This window comes from Chelonoidis abingdonii, chromosome 24 (assembly GCF_003597395.2).
Source record: "Chelonoidis abingdonii isolate Lonesome George chromosome 24, CheloAbing_2.0, whole genome shotgun sequence".
Taxonomy (NCBI): Eukaryota; Metazoa; Chordata; order Testudines; family Testudinidae; genus Chelonoidis; species Chelonoidis abingdonii.
This window is the reverse complement of record NC_133792.1, coordinates 26,636,670-26,663,859: the sequence shown is the minus strand read 5'-3', so window position 1 is coordinate 26,663,859 and position 27,190 is coordinate 26,636,670. Positions and strand designations below refer to the sequence as shown.

Sequence of the window (27,190 nt, the reverse complement as noted above, 5' to 3'; positions counted from 1 at the left end):
GGGGGGTGGGGAAAGGCCTCGTCCCACCCTCTACTCTGGGCCCCAACAAGTAGCAGCCTCATGCTGCCAGTTTCCATGAAATCTGCTAGCTTCCCTGGGTTACTTCCTCACACCCCTTGGCTTATTGTCCCCACTTTTCTTGGGCAGGGTTCCTCCCGACTGTCTTGCTGGGGTAGAGAGACCCCCTAGTTTCTGGTAATCCTTCTGGGCATGGCAGCACCACATCAAATGCACGGCTCAGTCTCTCCCCTCTGGCAGGGTCCTTTTTTCAGGTCTTTGGCCCTGGAAAACGGTCCTTAGCTCGTGCTTAGGGTAGGGTTTCTCCCCAATCTCTATACCTGTGGGATTTTCCCCTGGTCCCTGTTAGCTTCCGCACCACTCAGCTCGCCTTCACTCTCACACCTATCACCCTGACTGGCAGTGGGGGAAGGCTTTTAACCCATTCTAGCAGGTTTTTAATTGACTCCAGGTGTCCTAATTAACCTGGAGTAACCCCTGCTCAGTTACCGGGGAAGAGGGACCTGCTTATCCTGAGGCTAATACCTTCCTTCCTGCACTCTCCTGTAGCTGTCTGGCCTGACCCTGTCACACCAGTGAATCCATAATCTGCAAATCTGTTTGCCAAAATCCTTTTGAGGGAGGCCCAAACATGGTAGTTACCTTATCAAGGCCCATTTAGTCTGGTTTTGTTCATAGGTCCATGATTTGGTTCCTAGGTATACAGGCAGATATAATTCAAAAAGGCTATAAACACCTAGAAACCAGAGATGATATGAAAATATAGATAATCCTTAGCCAAAATTATTACTGGTCCCAGTTCTGACACTACCGGGGCAGCGTTATGGACAATTTTTTTGAACAGTTTAAAGTTATCATTAGTGTTACAGTACAGCCCAGCAGCCCTACTCAGGGTCAGGACCCAAGGATTCTAAGTGTGATTCTTTTTTAAATCCTCCTCTTTACCTGTCACTGCTTGTTGACCTTATTGCTCCCTGCTTGTGGTCTGATGGTTTTCGAGGAACCTTCTTTTGCTTCTGTGCTACTTCTGATTTGGGAACTTTCTCATCCAAGAGGCCTCAATAAAGGAATAAAAGACTTAGTTTTCAGAAAAGAGATTAAACATTCATGGATCTGTCATAGATACAATACCCTTCATTGGCTTCAGACACTGGCTACGTTATGACTGGGTTAGAGTACAGACCTACTCTGTGCATTAGCTAATCGGACACCCGATTACCAAAGTATTTTATGTTTTCTTTAAGGCATGTAGCCTTTTCACAAAGAGGCTGTTTTTTTCACCAGCTGACATTTTATTTTTGTAATATTTTCTGCTATATGTCACTCCAGAGATCTAAATGGGTGACAGAGACTCTAGGTAGTATAATTGGGAATTGATTGTATCAATCGAGAATCTTTACCCAGCAGTTCTTTGCGTGTCCTGCTTGCAATTTCTTTAATTTCCATACGAGACAAAGATAATGAGTGACTGACAGGAGCTGAGGCAGTAACACTGGAAGTTGAGGTGATGATGGCCTTGGGGACTAATGGTGACTTCAGAGGTCGTTCAATGCTCCTCCCAACCAGGTTACTGAGAGGAATTTTGTATAAGTTTTTATACTGAACTTCACCTGAAACACAGAAAAAACAACCAGAAAGAGATTTTCATATTTTCACAGTAATAATAATCTGACACATTACTTTTTATCACTTGAGTGGTGACAACATGTTCAGCTGGTCATAACATAGACATGGCCATTTACCTGCAGTGCTTACCATCTAAATAAACAGACGATTGGACATAAAAGTACACTGGAACTAGACAGCAGATGCTGTTAGCAGAGTAGATTTTATAGTGGAATGACGATAGCATTTTATTGATATAGAGCACAAAATGAGGGGAAAACAGGGATTGCTGTTCCCTTTGTTAAAATAGTTTATATGCCAGTTGAAGACAATGGGGATGCAATATCCCCTTTTCAATGTTACCATCGGAGATCCACTATGAGCAACTGGGCAGTAACTTCACAGGGACGTGTACCTCTTGGTAGCCCTGTTTTCTTTGGTAGCATTGCTTAAACTAATACAGTTACTGGTACTTCATAACTCTGAAACTGTGCTATAAGTTCTTCTTCGAATGATGGTCCCTATGTGGATTCCAATCACGGATGGGCTTGCATGCCATGCGCCAGAGCTGTTCATATTAGTATCTGTTGATTCACATGTGCATCCATCACATGGTGCGTCCGAGGCTTTAAGAAGCTGTGTGGGTCGACAACACTAGTTCCCTCTTACCGCTGCATGGCCATAGTCAGAACCCTCATTTCTCTATCTTCATTGCTATTCTTTCAAAAATTATAGTCTCTGATGGTATACTGTATATAATTAGTTATAGGGTAGTTGTCCATCCTCATTTTCCCTTACCTTGAAGTTGTTAGTTTAGTTAGGAATTAGCAGTAGGAATTCCCAGCACACCGATGGTGCCTATACTGTCTGGGTGAAGCTCACGCAGCTACATGCTTTTCCATCTGCTGCTCCTTCCTGCCTAGAACTCAGGAAACTTGTGAGCTTCATCTCTGCAAATTCCTAATGGAGGGGGATATGTACCCACGTCCTCCATAGGAACCAGCACTGACGGACCACCGTTCTGCCTGGCAGTCAGCTCCGCTCCAAGCCCATCCCACCCAGCATCAGTGGCACCTCCACATCCTTCCAAGCACCATGCTCGTAAGAAGCACTCGCATGGACACAAGGGAAGATCCCTGATGGAGACTGCTCTGAAGGGCTGCTTTTCCTCCCTGAGCTGCGCCAGGTCAGGTGAAAAGTTGCATGCAGAAGAGGAGGCCCTCCAGTTAAGAAAGTCCTGCTTGGAGCATAAGTCTTGGCACCCTGTTCCCACGATCACAACTTCAACCAGGAGGCACTTCAGCCTTCACCACTGTCACCGTCCACTCTGCCAAGACCGTTGGGGGTCTCCCACCCAGCTCTGCACACACTAGGATGCCTGTCCCCATTAACACCCACGGCTGAGCTGCTGCTCCTGTTTGTGGGCTCTCCAATGCACTGCGGACTGGTCCTCCGAGGTGGACCCGCCTTTCTCTCCTGCCTGCTCATACAGACCAGATACTAGAGGACCACCCTATCCTTCACCTTATGGGCACTTCGTGGATCCGTGGTTCACCTACCCAAGGGAACCATCGGTTCCAAGCGACCCCATATGCCTGGCCCTATTGGGCAGCTGGGACCCATACCAATGGTGGATGCATCACCAACGTTCTCTGTCAACTACTGCTGCCTATGACCCTCCTGCGGATGCCCCCATTCCACTGAACCTGCTCGCACCAATGGCGTCTCTGGAACCGCTGGCACCAGGGTCAACAACAGTGCCTCCTCCTCCCTGGATGATATTCTCATACCCTCCCCACCCGTTCTCCTACAGATGACCATCCCTAATATCAAGCCCTCTTGCGATGCTTGGGCAATGATCACAATCATCCCATAGAGGACATCCAGGACCCTCAGGATCAATTCCGGGATATCCTTCCGCCTCCAGGCTCCACTCACAGTGCCCTGCCCATCCCTAATATCATTCTCCGGCTGGCATCATATACACCTACTCTGTGCCAGTCAAGGGTATGGACTTCCTCTTCCAACACCCACTCTGTAACTCCTTGGTAGTCCAAGTGGCCATGGAGCATGCCCAACACCACCACTTCCACTCTACCCCACTGGATCGTGCAGCCAAAAAACCTTGACTTTATTGGGCATAAGGTCTATTCCTCAGTAGGACAACAATTCCGCATTATGAGTTACGAAGCCACACTGGCCAAATGTGATTCCCACTCACATCCAACATTGGCCCAATTCATTGAATTCCTCCTCCCAGATAAGCAGCAGGAATTCCAATCTCTAGTTGATGAGGGCACAGTGGATGCTGCCAACGCCGCTTCCCAGTCACTGGCCCCCGGTGACAGAGACTCCAGGTAGGCTCGATGACGAATAAACCTCTCTCCCAAATATGTCCAACTTTTTCAGCTCCTTATTTTTGGGAATAGCCTCCAGTTGTCCCTGTCTTTCCTGCTCATTGACAGCAGACACTACTAGTGAGTTTGGGGAAGGTGGGTATACAGGTATTCATACCCTTTAGCAAGGACATAGTACTTGCGCTCCGCCCACTTGGAAAATGGGGGTATAGATGCGGAAGTCTACCAGAGGGTCTTGGTAATCTTGGCCTCCCCTTCATGTACTAGCAGCATGATTCTAGCAAGTGCTATGGAGCTGAGGATGTTGAAGAGGATGTCCAGGGGCTCCTTTAGCTCCTTGGTTTCTAGTCCCAAGTTCGAGGCTACCCTCCTCAAAATCTCCTGACGAGCTGTGCCATTGTCCTGGGTGCCACAGGCGGGGGTCCCATGATGGCCTCATTGCAGGATGAGAAAGAGGATGTAGGTGCAGCAAGAGTCTCCACATCTATGACCTGCTCAGCATGGCCTTCTTCCCCATCTGTTGGACATTGGGGTCACAGGCACGGCAGCCTCCATCTCAGGTGGGCAGGAGACCATGGCAGAGGACTTGTCAAAGACTCCTGACACTGACTTATGCCTTTGGGGCGGCTGCGTGAACCCCACAGGTTCCAAAGGTGCCACAGCACGGCCATTGACCCTGTGGCCATGGAAGTGCTGACAGGGAGTACCAGTGTTGCCACCTATCGGGATTCCTGGTCCAACTCCAAGCCTAGGGATGGAGGGCCATATTCCGGAGACCGGGACCACACCAAGGCCGACCAGGCGTCTTGGTCCGGCTGTGTCCACCGCCACACTCTGAGTGGGATCTGTATGTGGGAGATAATCCACTGCGTCGAGATCCTGGTGACTGGCATCGGCATTTGGCCGATCCACGACGGTACCATGGCAATCTACACCAAGCAGTTCCCAATTGCTTTCAGCCTATAGAGTGGAAGCGGGAGCAAGAGAGTGACCAACACCATGATAACGAGTGTCGATGCTGGTATAGCAACCTCTGGCTATAGGCCGGTGACCGATACCAAGAGTCTTGACGGAGGTTACCGCTACAGCGGCAGCAATCTGAAGGCGAGCAACACTCCTGGGACCAGGGTCGCGGGGATGAACGTGCCTCAGTAACTCTATGCCATACCACCGGTAATTGAGGCTTTGAACCTGCAGAGTGATGGCCGGAGCCTGGAGACCTGTGCCGAGGGCCCCAATTGGTATGCAGCCCTATGTCCGAGGCGTGGTGGCTCTGCACGGGGGAGCGCTGGCGGGATGCTCCCTGATGTGGTCAGCAGTACTGTATTGATGGGGATTGAGGGGGTGGTCAAAGGGCAGGCTTACCCCTTGATGTGGGAGCTGCTGTCGCCGGTGTGGGTGTCACCGGGAAGGACAACTATCCTGTGCTGCCTGTAGGGTCTCTGGGGTCGACAGCATTGCCAGGTGCCAGACTGTCATGCTACTGTCTGGGGTGTGGCTGGCACATCCCAGGATGGGCTAATCTACTCAACTGGAGCTACGGCTCAACTCCCACTTGGAGGCAATCAGCCACCATTTGCTGTGTCTAGGCTCGCCTCCTTCCCTCTCCTTGCCCTCCCGGTCTTCCTCTTTTTACTGCTTGGTGCTGGGGAGGTGGACTGTCATCTGTCTGATGATGGCACCCATGGGCCGCTCTGCACTGACACCACGGTGCTGGGTGTGGAGTCTGATCTTAGATGCTCCGGTGGTGTCAGCACTGACTCCATAAGGAGTGCTTCAAGTTGGATGTCCTGCTTTTTCTTAGCGCAAGGCTTAAAGCTCTTGCAGATTCGACACCTGTCGCTGACATGAGATTCTCCCAAACACCTTAAACAACTGGTGTGGGGGGGTCACTGATGGGCATGGGTTTCTTAAAGCAGTTGCAGTTCTTAAAGCCCAGGGAGTGGGGCATGCTCCGTCCCAAGTCTAAGTCCCATCTGGGACAACTAAAACACACTAAGGGAACTAATACTAGTTGATATAACTATGTACAATAGAAAGGTTTGCAATGAACAGTTCTACAGAAAAAAGGGTTTACGGAAGCAAAGGACTGTACTACCACCATCACTGGTGGTAAGAAGGAACTGAGGGTTGGGGGAGCCAGTGGCGCCTCTTATACCACAGCATACGCACGCCACTCCAGTGGGCGCCAGACCCAGTCCCCTACAGATACCACTGAGGGAAAAACTTGTGGCACTGCTGCATGTGGTGAGCACACACACCTAACATGGAATGGACATGAGCAAGCACTTGAAGAACTAAAATTATTACTTTCCCTGTTTTTTTTCTATCACAGCTATATAGCAGCAGAAGCATATTTAACTGAGCCAGAGAGATGTACAGCAGTGGCTCTCAACCTTTCCAGGACTACCATACCTCTTTCAAAAGCCTGATTTGCCTTAAGTACTCCCAAATTTCCCCTCACTTAACTACTTACTTACAAAAATCAGACAGAAAAACACAAAAGTGTCATGGCACACTATTACTGAAAAATTGCTTACTTTCTCATTTTACCATGTAATTATAAAATAAATCAACTGTGATATAAATATCATACTTACATTTCAGTGTAGAATACATAGAATAGTATAAGCAAGTCATTGTCTGCATGAAATTTTAGTTTGACTTTGCTAGTGCTTTTACATAGCCTGTTGTAAAGCTAGGCAAATGTCTAGATGAGTTGATGTACCCTCTGGAAGACCACTGCGTACCCCTAGGGGTACTTGTACCCCTAGCTGAGAACCACTGGTGTACAGTGTGTGATCTTGTTATTGGGCCCTTGTCATTTCATATTTCTCCCCCCTACTGTTACTCCACTGTTAGTGTCATATCTAAAGTGATATTGCAAGCTCTTTGGGGCTGGGGTTGCCTAATTACTATTTTCATTCTATAAAGAAACTGTAATACTCCCGTGGTGAAAAGAGCTGGGTGTTGGGAGGGTGTCTCAGTTCAGTTCCTAGTAGGTAACTGTCTCTTTTCTGAACCTCCCCCCATCATAACTGGCATCTTTGTTTGCTGTCTTATCCCTGAAAAATAGTTGTCAAAGATTCAGCAGGCCACTGAAACTGGATTCTCCTCCTCCTCTTCCTAGGAAAGGTCCCTCCAGAGCAGTGCTGAGGGAATATTGGCAGGAGGTGAAGTAGAGCAAGTGTGCACAGCCATTTCTATGGATGAATAGAAAATTTCGGTCTTCAGCCACGAGGGCTAACAATCCAAAATCTTTCACCATCTCCAAATTCACGAAACCAAAAGCCCAGAGGTATTGGAAATGTGATAATTGTCAGAGTGATTCAAAGCCAACACACAACCAGCCCCAACAATACTTTACCTTCCGCTGAGGAAGAAGGAAATTCTGGCATTTCATGAGCTGTTGGAGTCTGAGGAGAACTGTTTGAACTAGTTTCCTTGGAACTGCTATTGGATGATCCACTGACTGTTCCAGTAGCTTTAAAATAAATATCTGACTGAAATGACAAATAACACATTGTTAGCACAGCAAGACTTCCCAGTTTATCATTGAGACTGTGCCCAAAGAGTTGTCCTTTAAATGGTGCAGCCCCTGTATACAGATTTGCCAATGGAAAGACCTTAAAGACATCTGGAGCTGGCCCTGGGAGGATCACCCCAGAGTAAAAGAATCCTCTGGTGGTATACAGTTGGCAGAGCAGCCAGCTCCTACATGATCTCCCTACTTGCAGTTACAGAAAGTGGCATGGCCTGGGCTTTCCAGAGGGTTGTCAATTCCTGACTGGCCCTGTTGGCAATCAGTGCACATTAGACAATGCACATTAGAGTAGCCTGAAGGGCAAAGGTGACCAGCCCAGGTGGCACTAGGAATGGGAGAAGGTCAAAAACAGCACTGAGTCATATTGGCACACTCCTGCCCTCCCAGATATGCTGTGTGCTCCTCAAATACAACTGAGGAACTGGACCAGAGTTCAAGGGTTTGGCTCAATAACTAACTGGTGTTCACATGAAGTTAGAAAATGTAGCCTAATCTTTTCTTTACTATCATTGCTCCTCATTACAAATAGAGAATTCTCCCTCCTTTTTTTCTGGTGCATATATAAGGGCTAAATACAAAACACACTGAGCCATCTTCATCCTTGAAATCATGGAATTACCCAAGGATGAAGTTGGTCTATTTGCACTTACTCCATGGACTCAGATCTGGTGACTCACCGAACCCCTTTACCCTGTATTCAATCAGAGGAATGTCAAGTGGAAAAGAGAAAGGAGTATTCCGAACTATGTAAAATGAAAGAAACTGGGAAAGACATTGGAAAAGGAGCATCTCTGGGTGAGCAATGGTAATATAAATGATAGTTTTCAGAGTAGCAGCTGTGCTAGTCTGTATTCACAAGAAGAACAGGAGTACTTGTGGCACCTTAGAGACTAACACATTTATTTGAGCATAAGCTTTTGTGGGCTACAGCCTGAAGTGGGCTGTAGCTCATGAAAGCTTATGCTCAAATAAATGTGTTAGTCTCTAAGGTGCCACAAGAACTCCTATAAATGATAGTGCTGCCCTTGGATTTGAGATTTATACTCAAAAAAGGAATATGTATGGTCACTGCAGCCAATGAAATGTGCAGTCTTGTGCTTCTTTAAGATCATACATCTATGTGCACTGTTTCAAATTACATATATAATCTGCACCCTAATTTGCTCATGTAGGATCAACTATTTTTGTGATTTTAATAGACTGTTCTGAAGGTGATTGTTTCCATTCTATGCTTGCAAACTCAGAAGTCTGTGTTACCAGGAACTGCACATACGTATTGTAATGAGACCTCACACAGGGGCCCAATACTGTTTTCCTATGTCTTACCCTTGATGCAACAAGTTGAAGTTCAGGCACCACAGCTGTGTGGACTAGGTTTCCATTCACCACTAATCGTATCTCTATGGAATCAGTAGTGAAAGCCAGGATATAAGGGAAAGCACAAACTGCAAGGGAAAAAGGGCTGCTATTACTGAGAACAATTATGAACATATATTTGTATCAGATGTTTTACAAAAGCACCTAGAGCTTTAAAAAGATTCTAGAAGTTTCCTGAAAATCTGACCTCCTCTAACATCTCCGCTCTCTAGTGTAAATATTTTAGAAGTTTTTAAACAGCCTCTAAAATACTCATGGATGTATAACTGCATAAAGCCTGTGTGACTGCCTGACTTTCCACGTTTAGTAGGGTGTAGATGAAATCTCTCAAATTGAGCAGAAGGAAATGAATAGGCTGAGAACAAGAAAAAAAGCCAATGATCTCAGAATTTTGTTTCTGCATGGAAAGAATCTGCCAAAGGCTCCTTGCTTTTCTAAACTGTCAAATGCAAAAATCTAGGTGAACTGGCACAGCCCTAGAACTGAGTGTGATACAGCTGCATTTCTGTAACACCCACTGCTGCTCCCGTAGGGGCCAAGTACAATTCCAAACTGTAGAAGAGTGGTTACGTGCTCCTGCCCTGAGGGGTTTAAAAAGCAGCCCCAGAGAGGGCTGCAGCTCTAAAAGCTAGGCTGATTGGGGAAGCAGCCGCAGCTGAGTCACACCCCAATCAGGCCTGTATAAAAAGGCTGTGAGCCAGGAGCCCAAATAGTCTCCCTCTGCCTGTAGAGGGAGAAGGGCCTGGCTGCAGGGAGCTGGAGACAGGGTACTTGAGTGGTGCAGGGCTGGGGAAAGGCAGAGGAGCTGGGGAGCTCCAGCCTGGAAAGCCTCAGGCTACGGCCTAGCATACGGCCAACAGGTACTGGGGGTTGCAGAGGGCAGCCTAGGGGTAGGCCAAGGCAGCAGGTCCAAACCCAACCGTGCCAGTAATGAGTAGGCTGATACTGCAGTCTGCCCCAGGGCATGGGACTAGACGATGACTGGCAGTAGTCTTATACTTAGGTGAAGTGGGAGTAGTGGGTGGGGGATCCCCAGGGAGGGGAGACCCTAAGACTGAGGGGTTACTGCCAGGGGGCAGCACCCCAGGTACAAGAGCACTGGGTCCGGGAGAGACACGGGGGCCGGAGGACAGGTGGATCACCAGTCTGCAGAGGGCACTTCAGGACTGGAACGAGCTAATTTCTGAAAGTCACCAGCAGGAGGTGCCGCAGCGGTGAGGCCGCAGCACTGAGTCCGCACCTCTACACAAACCAAATGAAGATGTTAAACCATCCTACTAGGTTACTACAGTCTTTTCTTACCAGTGGCATAAGGAACCTGGTTCCAACTAAAGTGGAAGTCTGATGCTGATGTCTGGACCAAAGGAGTACCCCCATTATAGGGGCATACCTTTCTGTAGTAGCAGACATCTGTAACAAAAAACATCTGTTACCTCACATAGAAAATGACACAAATTGATATTAAATAAAATGGCTTAGAAAATTTGATATCTTCCATACAGCTGTTAAAACCATAAGAACATTTACTGACTACAATTTTTAAAGGGAGGAAAAATGGGTAATATAGAATATATACTATATTGTGTCTCATCTGTGGTAAAAACCGATTTTAAGTGTCTACTTTGATGTCAAAGCTATTATAATTTATTTTACAATTGTAAGAATTTTACAATTCATTATTCTTTTATGAAATCATGCGTTTGTTTGTTTCCCAATCCTTCATTACTTGTCTGTGGCTAGAGACACAGGAAAGAAATGTTGTGAAGTTTACATCAATGGCACAGTATGTCAGCCAGCATGAAACACCCTTTAAACAGTCATATATTAGCACAGTTCACAATCCCCAAAGACTGAAATGTACAGAGAGGGGAAATTTCCATATGAGGCCTGGGGGATATTAGACACAGAAGTTTTATTAATCAAATGACTTGTACACCCAGTCTCTCAGGAACTGCAGTGTTATTTTTACAATGGCTCAAATTCTATCACGGTTTTCCTGCACTGCATGTTTTTCCATCAGTAAGTGCTTCTACAGCACCTTCTTCTAATCATAAAACTAGTAATTTTCCAATACTAAAAACCAAAAAGGAAAGAATAAAAGCATAGGTCAGCCAATATGAGGCAGGACTCCACTGACTGGCTTTTAAAATCTAGATTCATTGATTACTCAAAGAACATTATTATTGCAGTGATTATCCAATGTGACTATGAATCCCCATCTATTTCCCTAATTGCAGGATTTCTTTCAATTATGAATTATAAAAGCCAGGAATAATATGCTTAAAAATTATCAGTACATCTGCAAAGTCAAAGCTGAAATCAAGGAAGTCACCATCTTTCTATGAGTAGTACACACAACACGGATTCTAGTAAAACAGAAAACCAGCTTACAAATCCCGATTCTTTTTATTTACTCTATTTACTTGGACTGAACTCTTGAATTTTGTCTGAAAGGATGCCATTGCTCCCTCACATGGCTAGCCTTTTGTATTAACAGGGACTTATATGGACTTCATTACTGTAATGTTTGAGCACCTCACAATTTTTGATGTATTTATCCTCACAACATCTCTGTGCTGTCAAGAAATGCTATAACATTCATTACAGATGGTGAACTGGACAGAGACTACAGCCCAATTTCTTAAAGGTATTTAAGCATTGCTTCACTCAGTGTTGCAGTGCCTACCTAATTTAAGACCCCAAGTCTCATTTTCAAAAGGAATTTTGGTAGTTGATGTGGCAAATTGCCGGTACTGATCTGCTGGGTCTCACGCTTTCTCTTCTCTGGGGTAGGTTCAGGGCGCTATTGCTTGCCTCTGAACTGGTTCTTAATTACTCCACTAGTGTCCTTGGAGGAGGGGAGTGGAGAGGGAGGGACCTGGGCCCGCCCTCTACTCCAGGTCCCAACCCAGGGGCCCTGAGGGTTGTGGTGAACCACTTGAACTAGCGGTTCCTTCCCCTGGGTTACTTCCCTCTCCTACCCTTCAGCTTGTGAAGGGCTTCTTGCCTCCCTTCTACACAAGCCTGGTGCCCCTTACCTAGGGTTTCTTCTGGACTTCACAATCCACCGCAGCACTCCTCCAAACTTTCTATTTCTCTCTTATCAAACTCTTCTCTTCTCCAACTTCTGCAACCTGCACTCTGCTCCAATCAAACCTTCCTCCTTCAACTCCCACACTGTCTGACTGAAGCAGGGGTTTTTATCACATGACTGAAGTCAGGTGCTCTAATTGGAGTCAGGTGCTCTAAATGGCTACAGGTGTTCTAGTTAATCTAAAGCAAACTTTCCTCCCTTGGCAGGGAATAAGGCCCCCTGCTAACGCTCTCATGCTGCCCTCTGGCCATGCTGTATCACATTGAGCCTAAATTCCATTGACTGTCAATGGGATTAGGCTCATTAAGTGCCTGAACCCTTTTTGAAAATGACACTTAGGCTCCTAAATGAGGTAGGCATTGCAGTGCGGAGCATGGCAATGCCTAAATACTTTTGAAAAGTTAGGACCTAATTGTTTTGCCCAACGTTACACAGGAAGTTTGTGGTGGAGCAAGGAATTCCTAATCACTGAATGGTTCATTAAAGATTCTGAGGGGCTCAGACACTCTGGTAATGGGGTCACATTAGAAAGTGAGGTGATTATAATAATGGATATCTCATAGCTGACATTTTGGTGAGTAATTAACACCAGAGGTGGTTCTCCAAAATTGGGGAATTTCATTTGTACACCTGAAAACAGAAGCAGGTAGCTGATGTTTCTACATTCTGCACAGCTTGTCATAAAACAATAATGAAAATTATACTGAAAAACTGCTAACTTAGCAATATGTAGAATCATATCCCACAGATAAACAGGACTGATACAAGCAGACTGATATAATTAATGTTTTTAAACTTCCTTTGCTATTGCCCAGATCAAATAAAACAACACTTACAGTTATAACACAACAGTAGACCAGCTTCACCGTCTTCATATACATCAATAGCTGCAACAAAATTAACCTGCAATGATAATGGGTAAGGGTAGTGGGCAGACTGGATACTGAAGTTATTACAAACTGCTTTTGAGAAAAATGCAACACTTTGTACCAGAGTCAGTGGAGATACACTCCTGCAGCTCAGAACAAAATCTGTCCTTTTCAAGTGTAGCCTTCTGTAGCTATGCCTTTATTTGGCATTCATTGTAAATCCATTCTTAGTAAGGGATTCGATTAGTTTTCCAATCAATATTTTCCATAGTAACATTATAATGTAGTAATAGGACTTATTCAAAAACACAAGTGTTTAGAAAAGGGAAGTTACTTACCCTTCATAACTGGAAATCTGTAGATTCTTCAAGATCTGTAGTCCCTATCTATATTCCACTGTGCGCTGATGTGTCGGAGACTGGAGATTTCTAGCAAGCAGTGTCTGTCTGTGCCTACATAGTTGTTTCCCTCGGATTCCAGACTGAGGGCATGAAGGATGGTGCAGACTGATGCCTCTCCAGTTCCTCTTACTGCAGATCAGAGAGGATCCGAAGTAGAGGGGAATAAGGGCAGGTAGTGGAATACAGATAGGGACCACACATCTTGAAGAACTCCAGTTATGAAGACTACTTAAATTCCCTTGTTTCTTTGAGTGCTGGTCTCTGTGTGTATTCCACTGAGAGTGACTGACAAGCAGTACTCAGAGAAAAGGAGGATGTGAGGATGCAGCTGGTATGGCTGCTTGCAGAACTTCTACCATAATGTCTCATGAATGTGTGGCTGGAACTCTACATCACTGCCTGGCAAATGTCAAGCAGATGTACTTGTTGGAGTAATGGTACTAAGGTTGCCTGTGCTCTTGTAGAGTGAGCCTATACCCTGTATGTGATAAGACAGTAAATAAAGTAGAAGGCAGCGAGACATCCACTTTGAGATCCTCTGGGAGGAAATAGCTTGTCCTTGGACTCATTCTACTGCTGCCAGAAACAGCCTAGGTGACTGTGATTTGTTCTGTTCCCTGTAGGTAAAAGGCTACAGCTTGTCTCACATCATGGAGATGAAGTTTCCTTACTTTAATGGATGTGTGGGCCTTCAGAAAGAACACAGGTAAGTGCATATTCTGGTTTATGTGAAATTCCCAAATTGATTTAAGGGTGAATTTCAAGTATAGCTGTAGTGAGATCTTGTCTTTATGAAATGTAGTATAAGGAGGGTCTGCCATTAGGGCCCCCAATTCGCTTATTTGTCTGGCTGAGATGATAGCAGCAAGGTAGGGAATCTTCATAGACTGGTAAAGCATCAAGTTTAAAGGGTGGCACAGTGACTGTTGGAAGCACTATATTAAGATCCCATTGAGGGGTTGGTTTTATTACTCGTTGTAAAGTTCTATTAAAACCCTTTAAAAACTTGGAGGTGATTGAGTGAATAAGGCAGTATAGCTGTCTGATGGAGGGTGATGTGATGATTGCTGTTAGGTGAACCTGTATGAAGCTAAGGGAAAAGCCAAACTTCTTGAGCATAAGAAGGTAATGTGAGATATCAGGTATACCAACTGACTCAGGAGACTCACAGAGCTGCTGGGCCCAGATAGAGAAGTGCTTCCACTTGACGAGACAACATTTTCTCATGTAGTCTGTTAAGGCTGATTCCCCACTCTGGCACTTCGAGTGCAGAAGCTGGGGGCCCGCAAGGATTCTAAAAATTAATACTGGCTACTCCAAGCTGGCATTAAACACCCAAAGTCACAGTTTCTCTCTGACCTTGAATGGGTAGATGCTGCCACCACTCAAGTGCAAAAAAAATACCCTTGGAACCTAGGAAGGCTCACTTGGGAATTTCTTCCTGTGAGGTACTCTCAAGCCCTTTCACACCCCCTCTCCCCAGGGAAGAGCTCAAAAAGAAAACAATGGAAATTAGCTGTTGCCCCCAGCTAATTAAACAACATATGCACAAACCTCTTAGGACACCAAAATCCAATCCTGTTCTTAAAAAAGCTAAATTTTATTAAAAACAAAAAGAAAGAAAATACATCTGGAATTTAGGCTTTTGCTAGATTGAAAAAAAAAGCAATTACAAAAATTAAGCATCAAGATAGCTCTCTTGGTTTAGCTTAAACGTTACAAGCAAAACAAAACCATTTGGGATTAGCACAGAGAAGTCCACAAGCCAAAAAGAAATAAAATAACCCTAATTGTGTCTTCCTGGACATTCCCTGATTACTTACATATTTGGAGTTTCAGATAAGTAGGGTTGAGGTATGATTCGATGCTTTTTCATACCTGGTTTTAAAGCTTTTCACAGCATAGCTTCAGCCCTGTCCCGCTCTGTCCCCTCTATCAGGAGAACAATAACAGAGAAAGGGAAGTTCCCCCCCCCCATTTTAAAAAGTTTTGGCCCTCTCATTGGCTCTTTTGATCAGGTGCCCACTCCCTTTCTTTTACCTAGCCAGGGAGACTTTTTAACCCTTTACAGGTAAAGCAAGCAGAGAACAGCCACCAAGAGGGACTTTATAGCTAACTCGCTGGCTGGGTGTCCATAAATGGGAGCTACCTCCCCCCTTCATTTATCACAGAGTCCACTCTACTATTAATAAGGATGGTTTGAACATTCTGGGAACAAGAACATTTTAGAGCCGATGCCCATCCAAATACCAACCTATGAGATGAAGAATTCTGGGTTGGGATGTCAGATCTTGCCTTTTTCTTGAATCAAGAAGTCTGGAAAGGAATTAATGCCGACTGGTGGTCAGGCTGACATGTGCAGGAGAACTGGAAACTAGAACCTCCTGGTCCATCTGGCATGATGAAATTGACTCATGCTTTATCCCCTCGGCTTCTGTAATACTCAAGGAAGCGGTGGGACAGGTAGAAACGCATAGTTTAGGTGGTCTGTCCAAGAAAGGAGGAAAGCAGTGCTGCTGGAAAATGGTCATGACTTTCCCTAGAACAAAAAGTTACTAATCTTGGTAACTGTTGTTCTTTGAGATGTGTTGTAGGTATATGCATATCCCAAACACTGTCACCACAAAATTTTCCCTCAGTGGTATCTGTTGGGGTGGTTCGAGCCCCCTCTGGTGCTGCGTCCTCACAGCACCAATATAAAGCCCCCAGCTGACTCTGCACCCCCCTCAGTTCCTTCTTTTTTGACTAGCTTCGATGTAGAGGGGTAAGAAGGCAGGTCATAGAATGGACATATGCAACACGTCTTAAAGAACAGTTATGGAAGGTTAATAACAGTTTTTTCTTCTTTGAATGACTGCACATGTGCATTCCACTGTGTGTGACTCCCCCAAGCAGTTGCGCAGGTGTTAGGATCGATGTTTATGGACATGCTGACTGCAACATTGTCCCTGGACTGTTGAGCGATGGCATAATGAAAAGAGAATGTGTGTACTGATGACCAAATATCTGCTCTGCAAATGTCTGACTAGGGATTTATGCTAGGAATGCCACTGATAATGCTTGTGATCTTGTGGAGTGAGCAGTTAGGTTAGCTGGTGGTGGAAAACCCGCTTGATCCTAACACATATGATCCAAGATGAAATTCTCTGAGCAGAGAAAGGGAGACCCTTTATCCTGTCAGCTACTGCTATGAACAGTTGGGTGAATTTACAAATGATCTAGTCCTTTCTATGTAGAACACTAGAGCTCGTCTAACATTCAATGAGTGAAGAACCTGCCCTTCCTTATTTGCATGTGACGTCAGATAGAAAACAGGAAGAAAGTTTGCCTGATTGCTATGAAACTATGAAACCACCTTCGGGAGGAAACTAGGGTGGGGCCATACCTGCACCTTATACTTAAAGGAGACTGCATACGGAGGTTCCGATGTGAGGGCGCAGATCTCAGAGATCCTTCTGGCCACTAAGAAAGCCACCTTCCAGAGGCAGTATAATAAGGAGCATATTGCTAACAGCTCAAACAGGGGTCCCATAAGCTTCAATAAGACCAGGAACGGGCTCTTGTACTTGGAGGTATACTCTTTCTAGGCCCTTGAAGAAAAGGATAGGCATTTCATGTAAAAAAACCAGACTGGTTATAAAGCTGATATTGGTGCAAGGTGAACCCTAACTGAGGAGACAGCTAAGTCTTGTTGCTTCAGGTGTAATACTCAAGTATTTCCTAAGTAAGTAGCCCTAGTGGAGGGCTTCTTACTACTAATAGAACATGACGCACCTGCTGCAAATAAGCCTGATTTCCTGGATTTAGCCATGGAGATTCCAGGCCATCAGGTGAAGGAAGCTGTGTTTTTGGTGGAGTAGCTGACTATTGGTCCTGAGAGATCAGGTCCAGGTGTAAAGGTAGCAGGATTGGAGCCACCACAGAGAGGCCTACCAGGGTAGCGAACCAACGTTGATAGGGCCATGTTAGGGCTATCAGAATGACCTGGTCCTGGTCCTACTTGATCTTTAGTAGTACCTGTGCATGAGCGGAATAGGGGGAAAGCGTAGTACAGGTGACCTGTCCATAGTAGCAGGAAGGCATCTGTGAGAGATACTGGACTATGGCCTTGTAGGGAGCGGAATTGGTGAATCCCTCACTGCTGGAAAACTTCCCTCACAATATCCAGGAGAAGGAACCACTCCTGGTGACTGGAGAAAGACTAGGGTAGAGTACCAGACACACTGCTGTCTCCTTGAAGTCACTGGTGTACACAATCCCAAGGATTTAAGGGTTGCTCTAGAGTCCTTTAACCCATTAAGTTTCGTGTCAGTCTGCTCCAAAAAGAGCAATGCTCCCTCGATAGGTAGGTCCTGAAGGATCTGTTGCGAGACCAGAAGACTGTAGCCTTGAACCCTTCGCATGGCCACTACTGAAGTCATGGACTTGGCCACCGAATCCAGGGCAGCTTGCAAGGAAGCGCTTGCTACTGATTTGCCCTCATCCACCAGCAAGGAGAACTCTTGCCTGCCTCTCGGGGGAGCAAGCTCTTGAACTTCTGCAGGAGTCCTACATGTTGAAGTCATATCTGCCCAGCAGTACCTGCTGATTTGTGACCCCAAGCTGCAATACTCCCCCCCGCACCCCACCCTGGCAGGAGAATAAAACTTTCTACCAAATAAATCCAGTTCCATGGAGTCCTTTGCTATAGGTGTTGCACCTTGATGACCCTGCCTTTCTCTTTCATTGGCAGTAGATACCATGAATGTACAAGAACTCATAACCTTGGAAGGGCAAAAAGTATTTTTTCTCAGCTCTTTTTGATGTAGGGGGAAGGGAAGTGGAGGTGTACAACAGGGCTCCTAATGGCCTCATTAAGAGACAGGACTACTTTTGATGAGCCAGCCATGGCTAAATTTAAGGCCACCCTGTAATGGTGCACCCCATACGGCTCTATAGAAATATGCTTATGAATGTATATATGTGACATAACTGGAATATATTTTATGCTACATATGCCATGTAACATCTCTGAAAAGGTTATGATCTACTGAATCTATTCATCCTATTTATATGCATGTGTCATTGTTGTATTCGAAATTATGAATATTGGCTGTGTACTTGCTTGACTTCTAAGTAGCCTTAGTAAAGCATTTGGTCAGCTTCTTGAGAAAGGAATGTGCAAATTAAGTGCCCAGTCAAGAAATACTTAAAGGACAATGAATCTTGGAAGGCTTCAATCCACATAAGAAGTCTACCTGAGGATGGTCAGAGTAGTGTGTAAACAATGGTGGCTGCCTGTAAAAACTGAGTCATGCACAGACATATGACTTGCCCATGTGACTCCAAAACTCCATCTTGGAGCTGGACTTTGCATAGGAGAGGAGGTTTCCACCCACAAGAGAAAGTCTATTTAAACTCCTGGAAGACCCCTCCATTTTGTCTTCAGCTAGTTAAAGAGAAAGCCTCTCCACCCCCAAAGATACCTGAAAGAAACTGGAACAAAGGACAGTAACCACAGGGGGTGTGAGTGATTGCTGGACCCAGACTAGGAGACTAGTCTAAAAAAGGAAGCTTACTGGAACACCATTGAGGGTGAGGTTTTATCTGTCTTCAACAACTCTTGGCGAGCCCTATACTTATCCTGGGGAGGTGACATGCTCATTCCTGACAGCTTTGTAGGGGAGGAGGAGGAGGCTAGCACTAACTGAGAATACCCTTCCTTTCTGGGTCAGCAGGATCCCACAGAACCGGGTCCTGAAATTTGGCACTGGAGTCCAGATCAGGTGTTGCCCAGTGAGGCAATGGTGTTCTTCTTTCAGAGACACAAACAGGAGTGTCTTGAACAGGAATCCTGAATTGGGGGAAACCCATGGGTTCCAATAGGGCCACTACATCGGCATAGGTGCCCAGTGACCTCCAGGATACATACATACATGATGGCACCCGTGTGCAGGGTAGAAGTGTTTGGGAGAGTGGCGGGAGTGACTCATGGAACAGAAGGAGTACAACCTGACCTCCAACTCAGAATATGATGAGTCTATCTGGTGACCATGGAAGTGCAGTTTCCACTGGTGCTGGAGACCAGTGCCGAGGTGGAGAAGCCTGTGTCAAGACCAGCATTGTTGGTTTTGCCTTAGACGGTACTGCTGGGCCTCATACCAGACGATCACTGGGAACAACAGGTTCCCTCTTGCCTGCCAGCACCAATACTGACAACTCCTGCACTGCCAGAGATACTAGCTGTGACAGCAATAGCCGGTCTCTGGCAGTGGCAAACGCCTCCAGTGTGGAGGGCACTGCAATAGTGCAAGTACCACACTGCACTCCTGAAATAGACAGCTCATCCAGTACCAGAGGCAACAGTCTTTCATAAGAGCCAGAGGTCAATGGTGCTGACCGCTGTGGTACTGAGGCAGACGAGTGGCCTGGCTTAGGTCGCACTCTACTCTGATCCCTATGCCTGGCCGTCTTCAGTGCCAGAGATTGTCCCCCCTCATTTGGCTGCTTCTTGTGCCTTTTCCTTGGCCCTGGTGATGGTAAACAGTGCCAGGACTTTTGCATGGCAGAGTCCTTACCAAAACCAATGTACTCAGTGCTGAGTCCGTCTGGCTCGCCTCAGAGGAAGGTCTCAGTGGCTCCTCCAAGAGTAAATACTTCAGCCTGGCCTTCTTCATGCAAGGCTTAAAGTCCCTGCAAATCTGGCAGCGGTCCCCAATATGAGCCTCTTTCATGCACTTCAGGCATCTACAGTGCGGGTCGCTCAGGGGCATAGCCTAGTTGCAGGAGGTACAAGGCTTGAAGTCTTGTAACTGAGGCATGCCTCAGCACTGCATAACAGACCAAACTCCGCCACCTAATTGAGATACACAAACTACACTGACAAAAACCACTTACAACTAACCAAACTATATATAATTATAGGAAAAGGAATACCACTGAACTTGCCAAAGCAAGGAGAACAGTTCCAGCAACTTGTCCAGGTGGTAAGAAAGAATGGAGGGGGGTGCAGGTACGGCTGGGCACTCTCTACCAGCATACACAGCACCAGAGAGTGCTTGAGCCATCTCAACAGGTACCTCTGAAAAATTTCTGGTGACTGTGCTCAAGGCACATACACACCTACAGTGCAATGCACATGTGCAGTCACTCGGAGAACAGTATATGTTGCACTTCCTGTTTGTCTGAGAGGCAAATGGGTCTTGGATAGGGGTTTCCCACTGAGTGAAGATGCTGTTCACCTCTGAACTGTGCAATTTCTACTCATGGACAGTGGCAAAGTACCTGCTGAGGCTGTCTGCCAGTGAATTCTGAGTTCCTGGGAGATACACCAGGTGACCGCTTCTACACACAAGAGAACAGATCTTGCTCCTCCGTTTGTTTATGTACAATACAGTTGTCATAGTGTCTGATGTTGTAAGAACATTGTGAGACTGGATTAATGGCCTGCATGCTTCTTAGACTGCCTGAGTTCCTGCAAGTTTACATATATCCTGGTTTCCAAAGGCGTCCAAATGTCCTATGCTATGTAACCATCTATGTGAGCCCCCCACTCTAATAAAGAGCCATCTGAGATTATTGTTCTATGGGGTGTGGGGTATAGGAAAGGAACGCACATGCACACTTGTGCCAGTTCTTTATACCTGGTCAGAAAGGTCCTTATCTTGATGAGGGCTGTCACTAAGAATTCATGCTGTGTTTGTTCGGTAAATATACTGCTCGAAGCCAAGGCTGCAGGCAGTGGAGGTGGAATCTGGCAAATGGCATCTGGACCAATGGCCAAGAGTTGTGCATAACCTGATCTATCAGGCTGCCTAGGGTGTGCATAAGGAAAATAAGCCTTTGCCCTAACTGAGTTGAAGGTCACTTCTATTATATCTATAGTCTGAGTGGGAGTTAGAGTGGACTCCTCTATAGTGACAGAGACTCCCAAGGATGCTAGGAGATGGGGCAGCAGTGATGCAAGTAGAGTGGTATAGTTCGGTATGCTGTACCAGTAAGCTATTTATAGCCAGTACGGTATACCAGAAAGACAAAGGAAGAGCAGAATGTGGGGCTGCCAGGCAGCCCCATGCCGGCAGCTCCTCTGGTGCAGCTGTACCACCCCAGCTCTTCCATACAGCTGTGTGTCTGTGTTGCCTGTCTGAGGTCTGTACAGCAGCCCTGCTGGAGGATGGACTCCCATGATCCTATTCGGATATTTATAAAGATCGCTTTAATATTTTTAATGAAATAAATACTACTAGGCCAACCCTGGTTTGAGTGATCATGAGTTAATGCAGTTTTTACTAAAAGGAAGAATAAACAAAAATAGGTCTGCAACTAGGGCTTTGACTGCAAAAGGGCAAACATTAAAAAAAATAGGGAATTAGTTGCAGAAGTGAACTGGACTAAAGAACTCAAGGATCTGAATGTGGAGGGAGGCTTGGAATTGCTTTAAGTCAAAGTTGCAGAAATTATCTGGATCCTGAATCCCAAGCAAAGGCGAAAACACTGTAGGGAAGGGCTGCAGACCAAAATGGATGAACAAGCATCTCAAATAGATTATTAAGGGAAAGCAGAATGCCTACAAGGAATGGAAGAAGGGATGGATCACCTTGCCTGGATCTGATCCATTAGGTGCTTCTGAAGTTGGCATTCTTGTGCCTGCCATGTTTATCTGAGGAAAGAGCAGCAGACACTGCACTTAGTGGAGATATATGCTTCTTTAGGCAGTAGAGGCAGCACTGGTGGTTGTCGCTGATCAAAAAGGAGTGGGGGAAGGAAAGGCAATTCTTAAAGCCTGGGAGCCTGGTTATAACCTAGGTCAGGGGTCGGCAACCTTTCAGAGCAGTGTACCGAGTCTTTATTTATTCACTCTAATTTAAGGTTTTTGCATGCCAGTAATACATTTCAATGTTTTTAGAAGGTCTCTTTCTATAAGTCTATAATATATAACTAAACTATTGTTGTATGTAACGTAAATAAGGTTTTAAAAATGTTTAAGTTTCATTTAAAATTAAATTAAAATGCAGAGCTCCCCCGACCGGTGGCCAGAACCCGGGCAGTGTGAGTGCCACTGAAAATCAGCTCGCGTGCTGCCTTCTGCACCCGTTCCATAGGTTGCCTACCCCTGATCTAGGTCCTGCACTGACAAAGGATTTCTCAGGATGGAGAGTCTAACTTAAAAATTACACATCTCATGATAACTAACAACATAAAACTTTTAAATATTTACAGAAAAGAATGCCAATGAGGATCAGTTCTGGACACTGGAGGATTCCTACTTAGGTCATGTGATGGTAAAAAAGGACCTGGAGAGGCATCAGTCTGCATCACCTCTTGTATCTTCGGTATGGACCACGAGGAAAGCAACTGCAGAGGCATTGACCAATGGATGCTACTTGCTAGGAATATCCAGTTTCAGGCATATGGAGCATGTGTACCAACAGTGAATACACATAGGGACCAGAATTCAAGGAATAAATAGGCTGTATTTCAGCAGATCTGGCTGAGCCACCATGCAGTGCTAAAAATGTCAGCTCTAAAAGGAAACTTTGTAAAACATCAAACAAAAAAACCCAACGTTGCACACCGTGACTGGGAGGCTGGGAAGACCATAAGCACAGATATCTTCCCTCTCAGGAATCTTAGAATTTAAAAACATGAATGAGACCAATCTGGCAGTTGTTCCAGGTTTAATGAATTCCTATATGACAATAAAGCATTGCTGAACAGATTTCGATACCCTGGAAAATAGGACTACAATTAAGAACTGAGAATTATTGGAATAAGAGAAAATGGACATTGGAGAAAGTGGAAATTTTTATAAAGTATGGTCATCAGAAATTCTTAGACTGCAACCCTCAACTGATTCTTTGCAACTAAATTCAGTATCTGGAATGCCCATAAATAGGTTTAGAAGGATTAGATTTTTGTTGGTAAATGTTTTTTAATTGCATGCACACAAATGAATGAAAATATATTTCCATAGATAAATGAAATTTACAGACAGGCAAAGTAAGAAAACTTTGCTCAAGAACTTACTACAGTCAAAATCTGGTGATTTAGATTTTTGAATTAGGCTTCTTATAAATGGACTAGAGAATGAATAATAAATATAGATATGATCTTTTGATTTAAGGCTATTTACTTTGTCAGCTTCACATTTAAAAATTAGGGCTGTCAAGCGATAAAAAAAATTAATCGTGCTGTTAAACAACAATAGAATACCAATTATATAAATATTTTTGGATATTTTCCACATTTTCAAATATATTGATTTCAATTACAATACAGAATACAAAGTGTACGGTGCTCACTTTATATTTTTTATTATAAATATTTGCACTATGGTACTTGTATTAAGTGAATTGAAAAATATTTTTTATTTTTACAGTGCAATCTCTATCATGAAAGTTCAACTTACAAATGTAAAATTATGTAAAAAAAACTGCATTCAAAAATAAAACAATGTAAAACTTTACAACTTACAAGTTCACTCAGTCCTACTTCTTGTTCAGCCAATCGCTCAGACAACAAGTTTGTTTACATTTGTAGGAGCTAATGCTGCCCACTTTTTGTTTACGATGTCACCTGAAAGTGAGAACAGGCATTCACATGACACTGTTGTAGCTGACGTTGCAAGATATTTACATGCCAGATGCGCTAAAGATTCATATGTCCCTTCATGATTCAACCAACATTCCAGAGGACATGGGTCCATGCTGATGATGGGTTCTACTCAGTAACGATCCAAAGCAGTGCAGATCAATGTATGTTCATTTTCATCATGAGTCAGATGCCATCAGCAGAAGGTTGATTTTCCTTTTTGGTGGTTCAGGTTTTGTAGTTTCTGCACTGGAGTGTTGCTCTGTTAAGACTTCTGAAATCATGCTCCATACCTCGTCCCTCTCAGATTTTGGAAGGCACTTCAGATTCTTAAATCTTGTGTCAAGTGCTGTAGCTATCTTTAGAAATCTCACATTGGTACCTTCTTTGCGTTTTAACAAATCTGCAGTAAAAGTGTTCTTAAAAGGAACAACGTGCTGAGTCATTATCCGAAACTGCTATATCAATTCTCCCCCAAGGAGTTCAGTCACAAATTTAATTAATGCATTATTTCTTTAACAAGTGTCATCAGCATGGAAGCAGGTCCTCTGGAATGGTGGTCTAAGCATGAAGGGGCATATGAATGTTTAGTATATCTAGCATGTAAATACCTTACAATGCCAGCTACATAAGTGCCATGCAAAAATCTGTTCTCAATTTCAGGTGACATTGTAAATAAGAAGCAGGCAGCATTATCTCCCATAAATGTAAACTAACTTGTTTCTCTTAGCGATTGGCTGAACAAGAAATAGGATTGAATGAACTTGTAGACTCTTAAGTTTTACACTATTTTGTTTTTGAGTGCAGTTATGTAACAAAAAAAAAAATCTACATTTGCAAGTTGCACTTTCACGATCAAGGGATTACACTACGGTACTTGTATGAGGTGAATTGAAAAATATGATTTCTTTTGTTTATGATTCTTTCATTGCAAATATTTGTTATAAAAATAGTATCAAGTGAGTACTGTACGCTTTGCATTCTGTGTTATAATTGAAGCCAATATATTTGAACATGTAGAAAAACATCCAAAATATTTAATAAACTTCAATTGTTTTTCTACATTTTAACAGTGCAATTAAAACTGCAATTAGTCGTGATTTTTTAATTAGTTGAGTGAGTTAACTGCGATTAATCGACAGCACTAGGAAAAATATAAAATTCGTGTTTTAGTGGTTTATAAAGCTTTATCTTTTTGAATCTTAACATCTACTGACATTAAATAATTCTCTGACCCTCATAATTTCCTGCAACTGAGAATATTTAAATTGATAACCAAAAATGCTTTAAACCCATAATTATGCATAATTGTAAAAATTTAAATAGATAAAAATTCTTTACAATAAGAGATTTTATCTGCTTAGATTATACAAAAAAAAATTGAATTATTGCTGGTATGCAGTATGTAATAAATAATCACGAAATTCTGTAAGTAGCACAATCAAAACTATAAACTAGTTATAATGGATACTGGACTGGAATCAGTATGGTAAGGGGCATGGTATGAACTCCTTTGATGCACTAGATCAGGGGTTCTCAAACTTCATTGCACCACGACCCCCTTCTGACAACAAAAATTACTTCACAACCCCAGGACAGGGGACTGAACCCTGAGCCCGCCAAAGCCTAAGTCCCACCACTCTTAGCTGGGGGGCCAAAGATGAAGCTCAAAGGCTTCACCCTCAGGCTGGGGGCCTGCAACCTGAGTCCTGCTGCCCAGGGCTGAAGCCCGTGGGCTTTGGCCCTCAGTAGTGAGGCTTGGGCATCAGCCCTGGGCCCCAGCAAGTCTAAGCCAGCCTTGGTGACCCCAGTCAAAGGGGGTCGTGACCTCCTTTGGGGAACCGACACACAGTTTGAGAACCACTGCACTAGATTATACTAGACAGACACTCTCCAGATCATACTACTAGATTAATGAAAAAGATTTTAAGATTGTTAAAAAAGATCAGCTTCATGAGCAGTGTCTCCTCAGCTATCCTCTAGTCAACCAACCTCAGAAGAGACCGTACTGGACATTTATATCCTTGTTTAGTGGGTCTCTACAGCTCAGGCAGTTGATAATGGGACCTGGAAAGAGGAAGTTACTCACCTTGTGCAGTAATGATGATTCTTTGAGATATGTCTCCCTATGGGTGCTTCACTGTACGTGCACTTGTGCTTCACTGTACGTGCACTTGTGTCCCTGTGCTGTGGATCAGAGAACGTTGGTAATAGTGTCCAACATGCACTATCCTCGTTGTGCACCGCCACGAGGTTAACCAGAGCGCATGGGTGAAACCCCCTCAGTTCTCTCTCTACTGTGGAGTCCTTGGCAAGAACTTCAAAGTAGAGCGGAGGAGGGTGGGTTGTGAAGCCCCCTTAGGAACACATATCTTGAAGAACTATCATTACTGCACATGATAACTTCCTCTTCTTCTCTGAGCTATGTCCTCTATAAGTGGTCCCACTGTAAGGGACTCCCAAGCAGTATTCTTACTGGAGGACTGGGGCTTCAAAGTCAAATCAGTTATAGACAATATTGTGGAACTGAAGATGGTATCGGAAGCGGAGTCTCTGGTAACTGCATAATGTTCTGTGAAGGTATAAGCAGACACTCAAGTTGCTGCTATACAGATTTCTGACATAGGGACATTCTTGAGGAAGGCGATGGAGGAAGAGACCGACTTCAGGAGTGAGCATGAATACTGGACGGAGGTGTTATGTTGCAAACCTGATAGCACTGTTTAATACAATTCCATGTCCATCTGGAGAGTCTCTGGGCTGAAAGCGCTGAGCCTTTAGATCTCTCTACAATAGAAAGGAAGAGCACAGATTTCCTAAAAGCCTTTGTCCTATCCAGGTACAAAGCCAAGGCTCTCCTAATGGCTAGTGTGTGCAGTATAGCCTCCCTGTTATCATGGTGAGGCTTGGGGTAAAAGCTTGGGGAGTGAAGCAGTAGGTTTATATGAAAGGGGGAAGTCACTTTAGTGATGAATTTCAGGTGCAGTATGAAAGTGACTTGTCTCAAAACAATATTGTGAGTTGAGGGGCAGGGTGCTATCTGTGCTGCCATTTCCCCTATCCTCCTTGCTGAGGTGATCACCACCAGGAAGGCTGTCTTCATCGATGGGATGTGAGTGACCAAGTAGCCATGCATTCAAAGAGACGTCTAGTCAGGCTTTTCAGTACTAGGTTTAGGTCCTATGCTGGGGTGGGATGTCTGGGTTGAGGGAAAAGTTTTACTATATCCCTGAGAAATCAATTTTGTGGTTGGGTGAGAGCACTGAGTATCCCTCTAGTTAACGATGGAAGGCTGCTATAGCTGCAAGGTGAATTTTGAGCGAAATGAGAGATAATCCTAATTTTTTGAGAGTCAG

General features: G+C 44.5%; 1 protein-coding gene across 1 annotated transcript in view; it reads right to left on the bottom strand.

Moving 5' to 3' along the window:
• Nucleotides 1-27,190, bottom strand: part of GARNL3 (GTPase activating Rap/RanGAP domain like 3) — a 164,101-nt gene that overhangs the window by 2,896 nt on the left and 134,015 nt on the right. Inside the window, 6 exon segments of the mRNA XM_075060474.1 lie at nucleotides 964-1,075; nucleotides 1,419-1,628; nucleotides 7,348-7,483; nucleotides 8,851-8,969; nucleotides 10,204-10,311; nucleotides 12,832-12,898. Of these exon segments, the coding sequence (XP_074916575.1) occupies nucleotides 964-1,075; nucleotides 1,419-1,628; nucleotides 7,348-7,483; nucleotides 8,851-8,969; nucleotides 10,204-10,311; nucleotides 12,832-12,898 (752 nt within the window).